Below are 17,860 nucleotides of genomic sequence, written 5' to 3'. Positions count from 1 at the left end.
ACTCTTCTGCTTTGCCTCTCCAGGTCAGTGAGCATGCATTGCAATTCGTCCCCTGAGTTACTAAGCAAGGCAATGTCATCAGCGAATCGCAAGTTACTAAGGTATTCTCCATGAACTTTTATCCCCAGATCTTCCCAATTCAGGTCTCTGAATACCTCCTCTAAACACGCTGTGAATAGCATTGGAGAGATCGTATCTTCCTGCCTGACGCCTTTCTTTATTGGGATTTTGTTGCTTTCTTTATGGAGGACTACGGTGGCTGTGGAGCCGCTATAGATATCTTTCACTATTTTTATATACGGCTCGTCCACACCCTGATTTCGTAATGCCTCCATGGCTGCTGAGGTTTCGACAGAATCAAACGCTTTCTCGTAATCAATGAAAGCTATATATAAGGGCTGGTTATATTCCGCACATTTCTCTATCACCTGATTGATAGTGTGAATATGGTCTATTGTTGAGTACCCTTTACGGAATCCTGCCTGGTCCTTTGGTTGACAGAAGTCTAAGGTGTTCGTGATTCTATTTGCGATTACCTTAGTAAATAGTTTGTAGGCAACTGACAGTAAGCTGATCGGTCTATAATTTTTCAACTCTTTGGCGTCCCCTTTCTTATGGATTAGGATTACGTTAGCGTTCTTCCAAGATTCCGGTATGCTCGATGTCATGAGGCATTGCATATAGAGGGTGGCCACTTTCTCTAGAACAATCTGCCCACCACCCTTCAACAAATCTGCTGTTACCTGATGCTCCCCAGCTGCCTTCCCCCTTTGCATAGCTCCCAAGGCTTTCTTTACTTCTTCCGGCGTTACTTGTGGGATTTCAAATTGCTCTAGACTATTCTCTCTTCCATTAACGTCGTGGTTGCAAGTGGTACTGTATAAATCTCTATAGAACTCCTCAGCCACTTGAACTATCTCATCCATATTAGTGATGATATTGCCTGCTTTGTCTCTTAACGCATACATCTGATTCTTGCCAATTCCTAGTCTCTTCTTCACTGCTTTTAGGCTTCCTTTGTTCCTGAGAGCATGTTCAATTCTATCCATATTATACTTCCTTATGTCAGCTGTCTTACGCTTGTTGATTAACTTCGAAAGTTGTGCCAGTTCTATCCTAGCTGTAGGGTTAGATGCTTTCATACATTGGCGTTTCTTGATCAGATCTTTCGTCTCCTGCGATAGCTTACTGGTATCCTGTCTAACGGAGTTACCACCGACTTCTATTGCACACTCCTTAATGATGCCCACAAGATTGTCGTTCATTGCTTCAACACTAAGGTCCTCTTCCTGAGTTAAAGCCGAATACCAGTTCTGGAGCTTGATCTGGAATTCCTCTATTTTCCCTCTTACCGCTAACTCATCGATCGGGTTCTTATGTACCAGTTTCTTCCGTTCCCTCCTCAGGTCTAGGCTAGTTCGAGTTCTTACCATCCTATGGTCACTGCAGCGCACCTTGCTTAGCACGTCCACATCTTGTATGATGCCAGGGTTAGCGCAGAGTATGAAGTCTATTTCATTTCTAGTCTCGCCGTTCGGGCTCCTCCACGTCCACTTTCAGCTATCCCGCTTGCGGAAGAAGGTATTCATTATCCGCATATTATTCTGTTCCGCAAACTCTACTAATAACTCTCCTGCTATTCCTAGTGCCTATGCCATATTCGCCCACTGCCTTGTCTCCAGCCTGCTTCTTGCCTACCTTGGCATTGAAGTCGCCCATCAGTATAGTGTATTTTGTTTTCACTCTACCCATCGCCGTTTCCACGTCTTCATAGAAGCTTTCGACGTCCTGATCATCATGACTGGATGTAGGGGCGTAGACCTGTACTACCTTCATTTTGTACCTCTTATTAAGCTTTAGAACAAGACTGCCACCCTCTCGTTAATGCTATAGAATTCCTGTATGTTACCAGCTATATTCTTATAAATCAGGAATCCGACTCCTAGTTCTCGTCTCTCCGCTACGCCCCGGTAGCACAGGGCGTGCCGGCTTTTTAGCACTGTATATGCTTCTTTTGGCCTCCTAACTTCACTGAGCCCTATTATATCCCATTTACTGCCCTCTAATTCCTCCAATAGCACTGCTGGACTCGCCTCACTAGATAACATTCTAGCGTTAAACGTTGCCAGGTTCATATTCCAATGGCGGCCTGTCCTGAGCCAGGGATTGTTAGCACCCTCTGCTGCGTCGCAGGTCTGACCGCCGCCGGGGTCAGTTGCTTCGCAGCTGCTGGGGACTGAGGGCTGGGGTTTGCTTGTTGCGTTCGTATAGGAGGTTGTGGCGAAGTACTGCACCAAGGTGGCCAATCCTGCTCTGGTGAGGGAGTGCGCTACCGGTTCTGGTCACCGGGATCAGGTCACACTCCAGGCCTGTTTATGCAATTTTATTAACACACGGACTTTTTTTTAAATCCGGTGGGAAATTGCGCGGCACCGGGGTTTGAGCCACGGACCTCTAGCACGCGAGGCGGGTGTTCTAACTCTACGCCACCACTGCACCTCTACGGTGCAGCTCTACGTCACACTGCTGCATCATCGTGGGCATCACCAACCCACACGCCTTCACTGACACTGCAAGAGCTCACTATTCATCTTGAATGGTCAACGTGTTTTCCTTTTTCCGTGTTTAGTAAATACGCTTTCTTCATTTTACTTCGTGTAATTTTTATTTGGTTGACGCATAATGTTTAGCATATTGTAAAGTAAGCAAAATGAATCATTATGAAACACTATGAAACACATTTTAAGCACTAGTCCCTTCTTTCAGTACGTCACTCAAAATTGATTTTATGAACACTAGAAGCAGAAACTTTCGTTATCATAACAGCTTTGTTTCATGCTTTTTAAACGAAGTGTAGGAACAGTACGCTTTTATTAGTCATTACATTAATATATGTCAAGACTACTTGTTTTCTAGAGCTTCATATTAGGCAACCACGTTGAAGCGGGACACTAAGAAAAACGAAGCATAATTCACACGAAGTTTTTGTCCGACATTACTTGACTACTTCCCATGGAGCATCTGCATGTGCCAAGAAAAACATGCAGTAATAATCAAAGTTTCCGTTCTTGTTGTAACAGTTGAATCGTAGGGGATTGATGCAAGAAATGTTAATTGGAATTTGACACAGCCTGGAAATAGATATGAAATGTATCACCAATTTATAATGCAGCTTTGTGATTTATCCTGGAATTTTGCAAGAAAATGCAAAACGTCCTGGTGAATGAAACTTTTGTGTTGACGTACGCGATGTGATATTTCGGCTCATGTTTTGTGGCATAAGTGGTAAGCCAAGTTCTCAAGCAATTATTTCCATTGTAATAACTCTTCTTGAAATATATAGCTAGCCACTCTGTCTTGCTGTCGCTACGTTGAATTACTGAAGTTTTTTTTCATGTCGTGTGCTCTTCCACAATTTCCTTTACTGAGGAGCTCCACCACACCTGCTAGACCTACATCTACTCGACACCATCCTGTCTGAATATGTCTCCTTCTCATCACTGCACCGAGACATTTATATATATTTTTTGTCAACACAATAGAACTGTGGAATACATCACTGGGTCATGTTAATTCTTTGTCACGAGCAGAATTTGGGTGTTATATTTTGACCACTTGCATTGCATCTTGTTTTGCTTTTGCATTATTTCTTTGCTAAATTTGTATTTCGTGCTGCCTCTTCCTGCAATTGCCCTTCGGGGCTATGTTAGCTTGAAATAAATAAAATAAATAAATTTCAATCTGTTGGCTGTAGTAACTTGAAAGCAGGCAAATTAGCATTAAAAACAATCATACACTATCTAGAAAGGACCTCTATAAACGAAGGCATTATTTGGTTTGCAAAAGCTAAGTTTACACCACAACACATGCCAGACAAGCATGCCAAACATGCCAGACAAGCACACACAATAGGGATGTGCACACAAAGTAACCCTACAATACTGTCGTGTGCTCACCAGTGTGCTGATAGTGTGTGGTGTGCTCACACTATCCTGGTTTACATACCAGATGATACTAGATCGTTCTGTTGTGCATGACAGGTAGCTCTAGACTGCTGGTATTTACACTAGAAAACATAGAATACACCAAAGTGGTATGGTGTATTTTGTTAACTGGGTTCATCTTGAAACTACAGATACAGATGAAGATGTAGAGGTCCAGACAGCGCATCGAACGAAAGCATTGTAAAGAACCTAATTTACGCAATTTTTTGCTGATCACCTACAGTTTGCAGAACGATTATGCAACAGTGCACATTAATATCGTGTCTCCTCAAAGAACGTTGTCGTTCAGTTATTGTATATTTTTTGCGTTTTGTGTTACACTTTGGAAACTTTTTCGATATCGTATTCTCTCTTTATGTGCCATATGTATGATTATAACTTGTACGCATTACAAATAAGAAATTGTGTTAGAAGAATTTTCAATTGACCACGAGGATTTCCTTCAAGCTATTGGTCTCCCAACACCCACAGAGAAAGTCTGTGGTCCTTTCAACATGCTAATTGGCAAGCAGTTCACATAGCCACTCCATTGTAATAGCACACACATGTATACCATTATTTACAATAACCATCAGTGTTTCCAAGTTGAATTCTACTCAATATTAATTCGCATGTGCCGCACACGAAACATTGTGAGAGCAAGAGCAGTACTGAAGCAACTTGACCGGCTCCCATTGCCTGCAAAGGCTAGAAAAGCAGCGACATCTTATTTTGAACAAAATCAACATGAAATACTGAAATCATTAGAGTAAAAAAAAACATGAATGATATACATCAATTTAGCAGGGCACAATAGTTAATACTTATGCATCACAAAATACTTGCATATTAGAAAAGTACATATGCACGTACATTTACGTAAAAAAATGGAACTACAGTGATACTATATCGCAAATGAATGAATCATCACATCATGAACCTGCTGTGATCACTGTCACTGCCATTCCATACGCTATATATAATTTTCTCTCTGTCGCATACATTCACCCATTGTCCTCCCACTATGTATCCCACCATCCACCCAGTATAACTACCATTCCCCCAGCATGCACACCATTGAGACAAGTCACCCAATAGCTATCCCACCAATAAATCCCACCATGTACCACTGCACCCACTATCGACCCGGTATAGCCACGACGAATTCCATTAAACTCACCATCTATTCCATTACACCCAGCACATTTTACATCGTGCTCAGTGTAAAAGTCGTGATGGGCAATGCTGGGATTTTCGATAGAGAGGATCATCCTAATCATCATCTGCCTATTTTATGCCCATGCTGGACGAAGGCCTCTCCCTTCGATCTCCATTTCACCGTGCCTTGCGCCAATCGATTCCAACAAACGCCCGCGAATTTCCTAATTTCATCGCTACACCTAGTCTTTTGCCGTCCTCTACTGTGTTTCCGTTCTCTTGGTATGCAATCTGTAACCCTAATGGTCTAACGGTTGTCTAACCTGCGGATTACATGACCCGCCCAGCTTCATTTTTTTCTCTTTATGTCAATTAGAATATCGCCTGTACCCGTTTTCTCTCTGATCCAAACCGCTCTCTTTCTGTCAATTAACGCTAGGCCTAGCATTCTTTGTTCCATCGCTGTTTGCGGGGTCTTTCACTTGTTCTCAAGTTTCTTTGTCAGTCTCCAAGTCTCTGCCCCATATGTCAGCACTGATAAAATGCACTGATAGTACACCGTCCTTTTCAATGATAATGGCAAGCTCCCAGTCAGGAGCTGGCAACGCCTGATGTATGCCATCCAACCCATTTTTATGCTTCCATAAATTTCCTTCTCATGATCAGGGTTTTCTGTGATTAATTGACCTATGCAAACGTACTCTTTCACTGACTCTGGAGGCTGACTGGCGATCCTGAATTATTGTTCTCTTGCCCGGCTATTCATCATTGTCTTTGTCTTCTGCATGTTAATCTTCAACCCCACTCGTACGCTCTGTCTGATAAGGTTTTCTATCATTTGTTGCAACTCGTCTGCAGTGTTGCTGAATAGTGCAATGCCATCGGCAAATCGAAGGTTGCTGAGATATTTGCCGCCGATCCTTACTCCTAAGCCTTCCCAGTTTAATAGCTTGAATACTTCTTCCAAGCACGCATTGGAGAGATTGTGTCGCCTTGTATGACACCTTTCTTTATAGGTATTTTCCTGCTTTTCTTGCGTAGGATTAAGCTGTCTGTGGAATCTCTGTAGATATCTTCCAAGGTACTTATGTAAACTGTCTGTACTCCTTGATTATGTAATGCGTCTATAAGTGCTGGTAGCCCTACTGAATCAAATGCGTTTTCGTAATCTATGAAAGCAATACAGAGAGTTTTATTGTAATTATTCATCCTTATTCACGTTATAGTTTCGAATATGACTCATCTTCGGCTTGTTGATCACTTTTGACAGTTCCGTGTATTCTATCTTATCTCTTGAGTTGGACACTTTCATATCTTGTCGTTTCTTTATTAAGTCCTTTATTAGTTAGGAGAGCTTGCCAACTGGTTGCCTTGATGCCTTGCCTCCCACCTCAATTGCTGCCTCTGAAACCAGCCCAGTTACGGTTTCATTCATTACTTCTATGTCACCTTCATCTCTCTTTTCTAAGGCTGCATATTTGTTTGCAAGCACCAGCCTGAATTTGCCTGCTTTTACTTTTACTGCGTGTAGGTTGACATGTTTCTTTCTTGGCCAATTTTACTCTTTCTTCAAATTGAGGTGAATCCTAGCCCTCACTAATCTATGACCACTGCGTTTTACCCTACCTATGACTTGTACATCCAGCACTATGCTGGGATCGGCAGAAAGTATGAAATCAATTTCATTTCTTGTTTCACCATTAGGGCGCTTCCAGGTCCACTTTTTGTTGCTACGCTTTTTGAAAAAGGTATTCATTATTCGAAGCTTACTGCGTTCTGCCAATTCTATCAACATCTATCCTGTAGCATTCCTAGAATCGACACCGTAATTGAAGATTTCTTGTTCCCCAGCCTGCTTTTCCCCCACTTTTGCCTTGAAGTCGCCATTGCTACTGTATACTGAGTTTACACTTTTCTCATCGCTAATTCAAAATCATCATAATCTGATCTGCTTCATCATCGTCGTAACTGGAAGTTGGAGCATAGGCTTCGACTATCTTTAGTCTATACCTCTTATTAATTTTGATTACGACTACTGCTACCCTCTCTATAATGCTGTAGAATTCGTCAATGTTGCCCGCTATGTCCTTATGGATTAGGGATCCTACTCCGTATTGCTTCTTATCTGGGAGAACTCTACAGCAGAGGACATGGCAGTTGCTTAGCACTATATAAACCTCATCAATTCTAATAATCTCGCTAAGGCCAACGATATCCTAAACAATGTGTGATAGTTCCTCAGAGTCCTACTAAGCTGGCCGCACTCGAGAGAGTTCGGGCGTTAAAGGTTGACAGGGTCAGTTTTCATTGCCGGCATGTCCGGCCCCAGAGATGCTTAGCTGCAATACAGGTCTGGCCGCCATCTTGGTCAATTGCTTCGCAGCCGCTGGGGACGGAGGACCGTGGTTTAGTTGTTGGAGGCATTTGGGAGGGGGTAGCCGTATACTGCACCAGGAAGGCCAATTCATCTTCTTTTGAGAGAGTGTCTTTGTTGAAGCTTAGTGGGCCTTCTTAATTTGGTTGTACCTGGATTAGTATAGCCCCACTCACTCTCGGCATCTTTTTCCGGTATCGGGCGTCACTCCAAGCCTGCAGATGTAGTGTGCTGGAGGAGGAGACATTCACGCTCACCGCCGTCAGATTAAACAAAAAAGAAGCAGAAGATGAGTACTTTCGACTAAGGCAACCAAGCATTCGACATATCCCGGTCAGATAATCCCGTAGGCGGCGAGGCTATCTTCTTGTCGACAAGTACAACCCAGAGGGCCCTACATGCTTAAAACTTCTTTGATATGTCCGCTGTAGATGTGCTATGCTGATCGCGATGGGTAACTCGATATAGAACGATTTCTAAACGGTTCTGGCCTCATAGTTCTGCAATCACACATGCACAGGCGGCCGTGAATTCGGCTAGGCAAAAACTATACAGCCGACTCCGACTCGCGTTAAAATTAATAATATCGTGCGCGATACCCTCGCTTCGAGTCAGTTTAAGTCAATTTCGTATATCTCGAATGCTTTAAAACATGTTTGAATTATCCGCCCGATAGGGGCTTTGCTGATCGCAGCAGGTGACACGACATAGTCTGCCTCAATGGTTCTAACATAGTGGTTTCGGAGTCACCCATGCTCATGCAGCCATGAATGCGGCTAGATACACGATACATTTTCGGCGAGCTTGAACAATACTTAAAGGTAGTGTGAAAAAAAAAGGAAATGAGAATGTGGTTAGTTATGATTATATTTGGTTGCAGGATTTCAAGTCGAAATACACCACAAAAATATTTCTCTTTCCATACATGGAGAAAATAGGCGTTCTTTGTAGGTTACGCCAGATTTTTTTTTTGTGATAGAACTACTTTACTCACGCACTGAATATTTCATGTAATGCATAAGGAAATGCGGAACGAATGCACTTTTCACACATAAGAGTTTGGCTAACCAGATTTATGGTAAAAAAAAAGATATAAATAGCCTAAATCAATATCGTGTGATAAAAATGAACAAAGTTGGTAAAGACACGCTCGTATCCACTACGAAAAATTGTTACAAAAGTTGTTAAATATACAAAATGTATTGCCATCCAATTGGCACTATCTCGAAAAAACTAAAAATTTTCATTGAACAGTGTTTTCACTACAAAAATTTAAGTGCGAACACTTCATCTCGGCGGGCCAGGCTGTGGCCATAGATGTTCCGGGCTGTCGTGCGTCGTCGTCGATGCCAGATTCAAAGTCCGACGAAAACGTAGCATCATCAGACTCGCTGCTGCTCGGTCCATCAATGAGATCAGCGGCAGACGCAGCGGAATCAAGAGATCTGCGATCTTTCGAAGCGTGTGCGCCGCTTCCGGAGGCGACCAGTTTTGCTTTCGGCGTTGACAATCACTAAACTTAGGAGTGGGTTGCAAATTAACCCCGGGTGGAAAAGAAGCGAACGACTTAAAAAACAAAAATAAATTTCTCCTCCTTCACGTCCTACGGTGCAGGGTGTCCGTGAGCGGCCCGGAAGGTCTGATTGAAATGATTTTGATTGAAATGATTTGATTGAAATGATTGAAAGAAATGATTTTTGCCGCAATTTAATACACATAAAAAGAAGACACATATAGACCTAATGTAGCGCCAAGCGAGGCGCGAGACTTTACGAACACGAATTCGCTCACTGTCAGCGAAAGATGTTCGTCGTTCAGTTTGGCCTATAATCGGGAACATCGCGCACCGCACACGAGCAAGCGATAACGAGAAACTGACAAGCACGCAGTTCCTTGATGCACGCGGTGTAAATATCACTGCTTAACGTCACAGGGCACTCGGCGCCGTACCAAAAGACGAGGAAAAGACAGCGCTCACCGTGCTCATAGCACTTGGGCCGTCCCCTGTTGAGGGGTCCTTGTGCGAAAATAATGGAACACAGATGCACAGATTGGCAACAACTAATAACTTGTTTTCCTTACCGTCATCGAACAGGGACCGATCTTCCACTCCAGCAGTTGGGACAGGCGACCACGACAGGGTCGGGGTAGTCCCTTTCTCTCAAGTGTTCCGACCAGATGTCACGGCCGTTGTACATCTGCTCCCATGTCAGCCCCGCCAGGACTCCCTAGTTAGCGTTATTTCGCCATATTTCACATCTGAAAAATTGGCAGAATACCACGTGGTCATTATGAAACACTCAAAAGCGATACCTAAGCTGAGTGTATGAAGAAGCAACTAAAAAATTCTGCCCTTCTGGGCAGAAGTTGAAAATGAAACGAACCTATGTCGTCACATAGGTAACTCGAACTTGTAATACAAAACGCAAACGCTAACTGCTGCGCAATTGGTTTTTTTAACGCGAAAGCCTCTCTTGGCTCATGGTGAAGTTTGTTTCAGCAGACCTGACCGCCGGAGTGTAAGCCGACGCGTCATGACACCATATGAATACAGATTAAAGAAAGATTAAAGAATGAAAAATGACAGTGACAGTTAGTGAATGATAACGTTATAACAGAGACTGGTAGAGGATAATAATGACAAGTAATGACTTATAATGACTACTAATGACTCCGAAATGACGAATATGTCTAACGACGGCTTTTAATGACTACAATTAATTAAAAATGACTAGTAATGTCTAGTAATGAGTAGTAATGACTAAAATGACTTCTAATGGCATGTAATGACTGCTAATGACTACGAAATGACCAATGTCTCTAACCACGCCTTGTAATGAGCACAACTGATTACAAATGACTAACATGCTCACTATTGACGAGTAATGACTAATAATGACTGAAATAACTTGTAATGACAAGGAAATGACCAATATGTCTAACGACGAATTGTAACGACTACAATTGATTAGAAATGACTAAAGATGCTTAGTAATGGGAAGTAATGACTAATAATGACTGAAATGACTTGAAATACTTACTGATGACTAGGATAAGACCAAGAGGTCTAGCGTCAACTTGTAACGACTACATTTCATTAGAAATGACAAAAATGACTGAAATGACTAGTAACGACTACTAATGACTATGATATGACCAGCATGTCTAATGACGGCTTGTAATGACTACAGCTGATTACAAATGACTAAATATGCTTAGTAGTGTGCAGTAATGACTAAAAGAAAGCAGAAAATGAGAATGGGCAATAAGAAAGAGGCCATTGGTAAGCGTATCCAGCTTTTCTGGACACGAGGGTTTAGTTCGCGTGAGTACCACCATGTGGCGTACTGACCCTAAACTTTTCAAACTTTCCGCGGTGGCCGTGATGACGTCAACAAAACAAAAATAAAGTAATTAAAAGCTATCTCTGCGCATTGAACTTCGCCACAATGCTTGTCCCGCCGGCGTTATCACTCTTCTTGATAAAGCATAGCCACTCGTCACCTGGAAATGACTTATCACCCTAGGAGCGTTTAGTCGCGACGAGCAACGATTGATTCTAAGCTTTGGTACGGTTCTCTTTCTTTTCTTTTTTTTTTGGTACTAAGGAGTAAGCAAGCTAGGGTAATCGTCGGAAGCACCCCGCAGCAGCCTTTCTCCAGTCGGCAAATATTCTTGACGTCCGAAAATCGCACAGCGTCTACGAGAGACGCCGTCATGAATGGCTTTTGATTGTGACTTCTCGATTTCGTTAAGGTGCCCCCAAATTATTTGCCTAGCGACTCCGCACTCATGGGCTACCACAGCAGCTGCAAATCGAGATGTGGATAGCTATTAAGATAGATACAAGAATAAGTTGGTTTTGCACGTTGAGGTAATAGCCACGACACAAGAATTGTACAAACTGTCTCTGTGTGGTCGTCCGTTAACATGCTATGGCCGAAGCTGCTCACAACATTACGACCCATTTACTGGCCACCGGGCCAGGCACACCTTTGGGCATTGCATATACAGTACTTAGAGTTAGTTGCGAAAGTACTCTCCTGTCACGGTTATCCACGTGCATGAAAGAAGACCACTATTTAAGATTATTGTGCAGTAATATACGCGGGACTTGTCTGTTCTCCATATTGTCTACCATGTTTCCGTTCCGCCTATATAATATAGCCCCAATGTAGACTAGCAGATATCGAACGCCAAAATGTCTACCCACATACTCAAAACCTCGCACGCTACTCCTGACACTTGTATTCAAGAGTGGTGTGACTCCCAAACACATCCTTAAGGAATGATAAATCATAAGTTATGGGGTTTCACGTGCCGAAACTACAATATGATTATGAGGCATGCGGTAGTGCGGGATTCCGTTATAATTTGCAGCAGCTGGGGTTCTTTAACCTAAAGTACACGGGTGTTTTCGCATTTCACCCTCATCAAAATACGGCCGCCGCATTTAGGATTTGATCTCGCGACCTGGTGCTTAGCAGCCCAACACTACATCCACCAAACAACTGCGGTGGGTAAACAATGTTGGCAGTTCGAGGAAGACAATTTGTTGGCATCATCATAGCGCGAGAATTAGTACGAGGCGTCGAAGAATGACCGTAGAGTGCATTGTGTTTAATGTGATGGAGTCCGTGCCCGAAATTTTATACCCGAAACACCCTGTAACGACTGACGACCACGCATCTTGCTTATATGTGCAGTCGCCTGACAGTTGCCGGGCGCTGGCGTCGGCCACAGTACCTACTTGACCTCTCTACAACACTTGCCTGCATTGTCGCCTTATTTCGCACCATCGGTTTTCGGCTGAACTCCTTCAACAGCCAAATTATTTGTCCAGAATTTTGGCTATGAACTTTATGTTTTTTTTATCTTTAAGTCATCTTTTATATTCTTTAAGTGACCTTTTATAGATTTCCAGCGGGTTTCCTTTTCCCAAAATGCCTGCACTTTTGTCGGCTCTGTTCACATATCGAGGGATTTTTAAGATACGTTGAAACCATAACATGGCCCCATGACCAAGCTGCTCAAAAAGTCATTCTATTTTCCTGAGGTCTTGTGCAAGCTTCTCCCTTCTTGCCATTTATCAACTTGCTGATTTCTCTGCCACTTATATCCCACTTTGACGACTTCGATCCCATGGAAGTTGGCAATGATGTCATGGCCATGGGAGTGAAGCCGTTTAAATCGATTGTACTGTGGCCCTCGCAGCCACTTTTGCTCACTGCGAATGAAAATATTGTATTAATAAGCGCCGATCTTAAGCATAGTGACGCGAAAGAAGTTTGCACGTGATGACACGGGACTCTTAAGGCGAGAACGCCGAAGTTCGTGGTTGCGCGCGCGCTCTCCGAGGACCAGCCATCGCTAAAGGCAGACGTTTTTTTGCCAATCTATCGGTGGTAAACTGTTTTAGTTGTAATAGCTGGGTGACATTTCTGGTGGAGGTGCGGGGCACGGTCGGTATTAAGATCTCCGGAGCATACCCCAGACCTATGCCCGGCGAGTAGTTCAGCCGAGCTTACCCCTGTGCACGTACGTGCCAGGGACTCCAGCCACAGCACGGTCTGCTACCCGAATGAACTAGAATGACGAACCAACCACCTCCTGCCACTCCTGCAGCATCGCACGTTGTCGTCAATCACATCCGGACGCCGAATCTGTTCCACGGAAGTGCTTCAGATGACGCCGACGACTGGCTTGACCATTTTGACCGGGTTGCTAACCTCAACGACAGGAACCACGAGCGTAAGCTACGCTACGTGTTCTTCGCTCTTGAGGATTCCGCGAAAACATCGTTTGAGAACCACGAGGCGACACTGACGTCATGGGAAGAATTTCGTAGGCAGTTTCTCAATGCCTTCGCCAGGGCGGACAGGAAGGAGAGGGCGGAGTTATCATTGGAGGCAAGGATTCAAACCCCGAATGAGCGAGTGACGGCGTACGTAGAAGACATGAATCGGCTTTTCAGACGTGCGGACCCTTCTATGACTGAAACAAAGAAGGTGCGCCATCTCATGCGCGGCGTCAAAGAGGAAATCTTTGCTGGTCTCATTCGAAACTCGCCAACGACACTTGCAGAGTTCCACGACGAAGCCACTACTATGGAAAAAGCCCTTTAACATTGGGCCAGGCAAAACAACCGCGACACCCTGATTTCGAGGAAACTCTCTGCCGTTACCCTTGGTAATGACGTTGGCGCCTTGCGAGAACTCATCAGGGCTGTCTTCAAGGAGGAACTGCAGAAGATGCAGACGACCACTGCCCCTGCGGGACAACTTTCCATTGCGGAAATGGTGCGCGCCGAGGTCCGACAGGCCGTCCATATTCCTGGACAGTACGAGGCACCACAGCAGGGACCCCACGCCGCAATGAGTTACGCTGAAGCAGTACGCCGTCCGCCACCCTCAAGTGGGTGCAGCATGGTACACCCCACTCAACAAATGGACGTAAGCTTCAGGCCGCCTCGCAGCCCACCGCACATCGCCGAAGCAAGGACTAGGAAGAGCGACGTCTGGCGCACCACAGACTACAAGCCCCTTTGTTTTCATTGTGGGGAAGCCGGACACATCTACAGAATGTGTCCTTATCGTCATGTGGGGCTCCGTGGATTCTCGCCGAAAGCACCTCGTCCGCGACCTGGTGAGCGGCCGCCGGAAATAAAGAGTTTCGTCGTGAATCGCCGCAATGTTGATCAGCGATGGCAGGAGCCCAGTTCGTCGTCTCCTGCTCGTTACAGGTCACCATCACCAAGCTAAGCCTTTACTCGCGGCGCTCTGAGACGCCGCTCGCCTAGCCCGGCGGGTCGGGAAAACTGAGTTCAGCGACCTCCGGAGGTGAGGCCGCTGACGACGACCGTACGCAAGATCCCCCGCTACGACGACAACGACGAAAACAGAACGATGCAGACGTACAAACGGAGTCAAACACCTTACCAGACGTAGTAACGTCGAACATTCCCGTCACCATAGACGACGAAGAAATAACGGCGTCAATCGGCATTGGAGCGGACACCTCAGTTATGAGCATGGACCTTGCCTGCAAGCTGAAGGAAGTTTCTACCAAGTGGACTGGGTCGCAAATTCGCACTGAAGGAGGCCATCTGCTAACCCCGGTAGGAAGATGCACAGCGCGAGTGAGCACTTGTGGGTTTACGTACTTTGGAGATTTCGTTATCCTCCCAAGTTGTTCGAGGGACCTAATTCTGGGAATGGACTTTCTGCAGGCTAATGGAGCTGTGATTAACTTACAAAAGTCGCGGGTAACGTTTTCGACGGCGCAGGCCTTAGCAGGGAGCACCACTGACGACACGTATGTCAACGCCTTGAGGATTGTTGACGAGAACATCACGGTGCCGCCAAGGAGCAGCGTATTGACCCTCGTCACCTGCGACGCATTCGACGGCTATGAAGGGTATTGCCGAGGCAAATATCCCGCTGCTGCTCGAAAGACACATCTGCATCGCCCGGGGCCTTGTTCGAATAGAGCATAAGTGCTCGCAAGTTTTGTTGACAAACTTCAGCCATGAGTATCAGCACGTTCCTCAAGGTACAGCTGTGGCATTCCTGAACGACATTGCTGACTTCTCCGACATCGGCACGTTACAAGTGACTTCACCGGATGCAACAACTCATGCCAGCCTGAATACCCGCGTCCACAATAATGCTGACTTAGCAGATGTACAGAAGGATCAGCTGCTGGGCCAACTGACAAAATTCTCCGGCTGTTTTTCCACGGAATCCAAAGTCCAGCGCACTTCCGTTACGCAACACCGGATCGTTACAGAGGAGTCGGCACGGCCTGTTCGTCAGCATCCGTATCGCGTGTCACCTATGGAGCGGGATGCGATTAAGCGTCAAGTTCAAGAAATGCTAAATGATGACGTCATCCAGCCGTCGACAAGTCCGTAGGCATCGCCTGACGTACTAGTAAAAAAGAAAGACAACACACTCCGCTTCTGCGTTGACTTCAGACGGCTTAACCGAGTCACCAAACGCGACGTTTATCCCCTGCCACGGATCGATGACGCTTTGGACCGTCTGCGTCATGCTCAGTTATTTACTTCGTTAGACCTAAAGTCAGGCTAATGGCAAATCGAAGTGGACGAGCGTGACCGTGAAAAAACCGCCTTCGTGACTCCCAATGGGCTGTACGAATTTAAAGTGCTGCCTTTCGGTCTCTGTTCCGCTCCTGCTACATTCCAACGTATGATGGACACTGTACTCGTTGGACTAAAGTGGCAGACGTGTCTAGTGTACCTAGACGACGTCGTTGTGTTTTCCAGCACGTTCGATGAACATCTCGCCCGGCTACGAAGTGTCCTCACCGCAATACGCAAGGCCAATCTCACCATCAAGCCTGAAAAATGTTACTTTGGCTTCGAGGAATTCAAGTTTCTAGGCCACGTTGTCAGCTCCCAAGGAGTACGACCAGACCCAGAAAAACTCGCTGCCATTGCCGAGTTTCCTCGTCCTAAAGACAAAAAGGCTGTTCAGTGGTTCCTGGGCCTCGCGCTTACTACCGTCGTTTCGTTGAAGGCTTCTCAAGGATTGCTGAACCGCTCACGAGACTGACGCGACAAGATGTGCCCTTTGCGTGGACGGAAGACCAAGAGCAGGCCTTCACCGAATTACGTAAACGCCTTCAATCCGCTCCAGTGCTGGCGCATTTTGATGACACCGCGGCAACTGAAATACAGGTGGGGGTGGTGGTGGTGGTGGTGATGTTGAAGCAGGCGGGGTTAGCCTGGCATACATAGCCGGCAATTGTTCCGCCTGATCCTCCTTCGAGTTGAGTTCAGGGGTATGCCACCAGGTGTCGATGAGCCCCGTGTTTCGCAGGAAGGCTATCAGCAGTCGTTGCGCTCTCTTCCTGAATGCCGCGGGCCCTCCGGGGAAAACGCCTTCAAAGGTCCTGTGCGTCAGACCGCTCTTTTGTATGTTGTCGACCATCGCTTTTCTTTCTGTGTCAAACTGCGGGCATAGCGAAATGAAATGTTCGATGTCGCCAATGTCACCACAGAAAACACAGAGTGGGGAAGCGCGAAGCCCAGTCTTGAATAACCAATCTCGTGTGTACGCAGAGTCGGTCCTGATGCGGTATAAAAGCGTCGCTTGTTCGCGTGTAAATCCATGAGTCACACAGGATTCGTGTGGATTCTTGTGCATCTCTCTAAAGTGAAGACGGATTGCACCCTTAGGGTTTTGAAAAGCTTTTGGAGCTTTCACTTTTGGGACACATGTCAGCGCTAGGCGTGCAAGGGCGTCAGCTTTCTCGTTTCCATCAATTCCTAGGTGTGATGAAATCCACTGAAACCTTATGTTAAATCCTTTGCTCGTTAGGTCGTCAATCAGTGCCAGAGACTGCCTTGTAAATTTCTTTAGAGGCAGGCCCCGATGTGATCTCTGTAATGCTGACTTGGAATCCGTCAGCACCACAACATCTGGTGCAGAAAAGGCCCGTAGTTTCCGCAAAGCCGCGGTGATTGTGGCGCTTTGTACTGTTGCTGAGGAAACCAGTCGGCCAGACCATGACACAACAAGGGATGGTATGCAGAATGCCGCTACATAGCTATCTGTTTGTGTATTTCAGTTGCTATCTGCACAGCAACTGAAATACACACCGACGCCAGCGACGCAGGACTCGAGGCCATTCTGGTTCAATGGCAAGATGGCACAGAACGTGTAATTGCGGACGCGAGTCGTAGTCTGACAAAAGCAGAAGCTAATTATTCAACGACCCAAAAAGAATGCTTAGCAGTCGTGTGGGCCATCAGCAAGTTCCAACCCTACTTATACGGCCAGCCATTTCGAGCGATCAGCGATCACCACTCGCTCTGCTGGCTTGCCAATCCACGAGACCCGTCAGGTCGCCTCGCTCGTTGGAGCCTCCGCCTCCAGGAATACGATATAACGGTTGTCTACAGATCCGGCCATAAGCATAGCGACGCTGACTGCTTGTCACGTTCTCCTATTCCTTTGACATCCTCCGACTTGGAGCTAGATTTGGCGTTTCTTGGTGTCGTCGACGTGGTGCGCATGGCTGGCTATCAACGTGCAGACTCTGAGCTGCTTCCAGTCATCAGATATCTCGAGGGAGCTGACGTTGTTCTCCCACGCCCACTTTCCCGAGGATTGACGTCGTACTGCCTGCGAAACGATGTCCTGTACAAGAAAATTTTCGAGAACAGCCAGGAAACGTTCCTTCTCGTCTTTCCGACGGCACTGCGCGAGGAAGTTTTACAGGCGTGTCCCGACGATCCCTGTGCCGGTCACTTATGCTTCGCGAGGACATTAGCGCGCATACGGCAAAAATACTATTGGCCACACCTATTTTCGTCGGT

The 17,860-nt window shown here is 45.8% G+C and overlaps 1 protein-coding gene across 1 annotated transcript in view; it reads right to left on the bottom strand.

The window, feature by feature from the left end:
- The window catches only part of LOC126528250 (uncharacterized), a 114,470-nt gene extending 104,702 nt beyond the window's left edge, over window positions 1-9,768 (bottom strand). The window contains exon 1 of the mRNA XM_055069214.2: window positions 9,598-9,768. Coding sequence (XP_054925189.1) covers window positions 9,598-9,603 — 6 coding nt within the window. The 5' untranslated portion in view covers window positions 9,604-9,768. The remainder of the gene's footprint in view (window positions 1-9,597) is intronic.
- Window positions 9,769-17,860: the final 8,092 nt, after the last annotated feature.

The sequence above is a fragment of the Dermacentor andersoni genome, chromosome 9 (assembly GCF_023375885.2).
Source record: "Dermacentor andersoni chromosome 9, qqDerAnde1_hic_scaffold, whole genome shotgun sequence".
In the NCBI taxonomy this organism is placed as follows: Eukaryota; Metazoa; Arthropoda; class Arachnida; order Ixodida; family Ixodidae; genus Dermacentor; species Dermacentor andersoni.
This window is presented reverse-complemented; position numbering and strand designations above follow the sequence as displayed.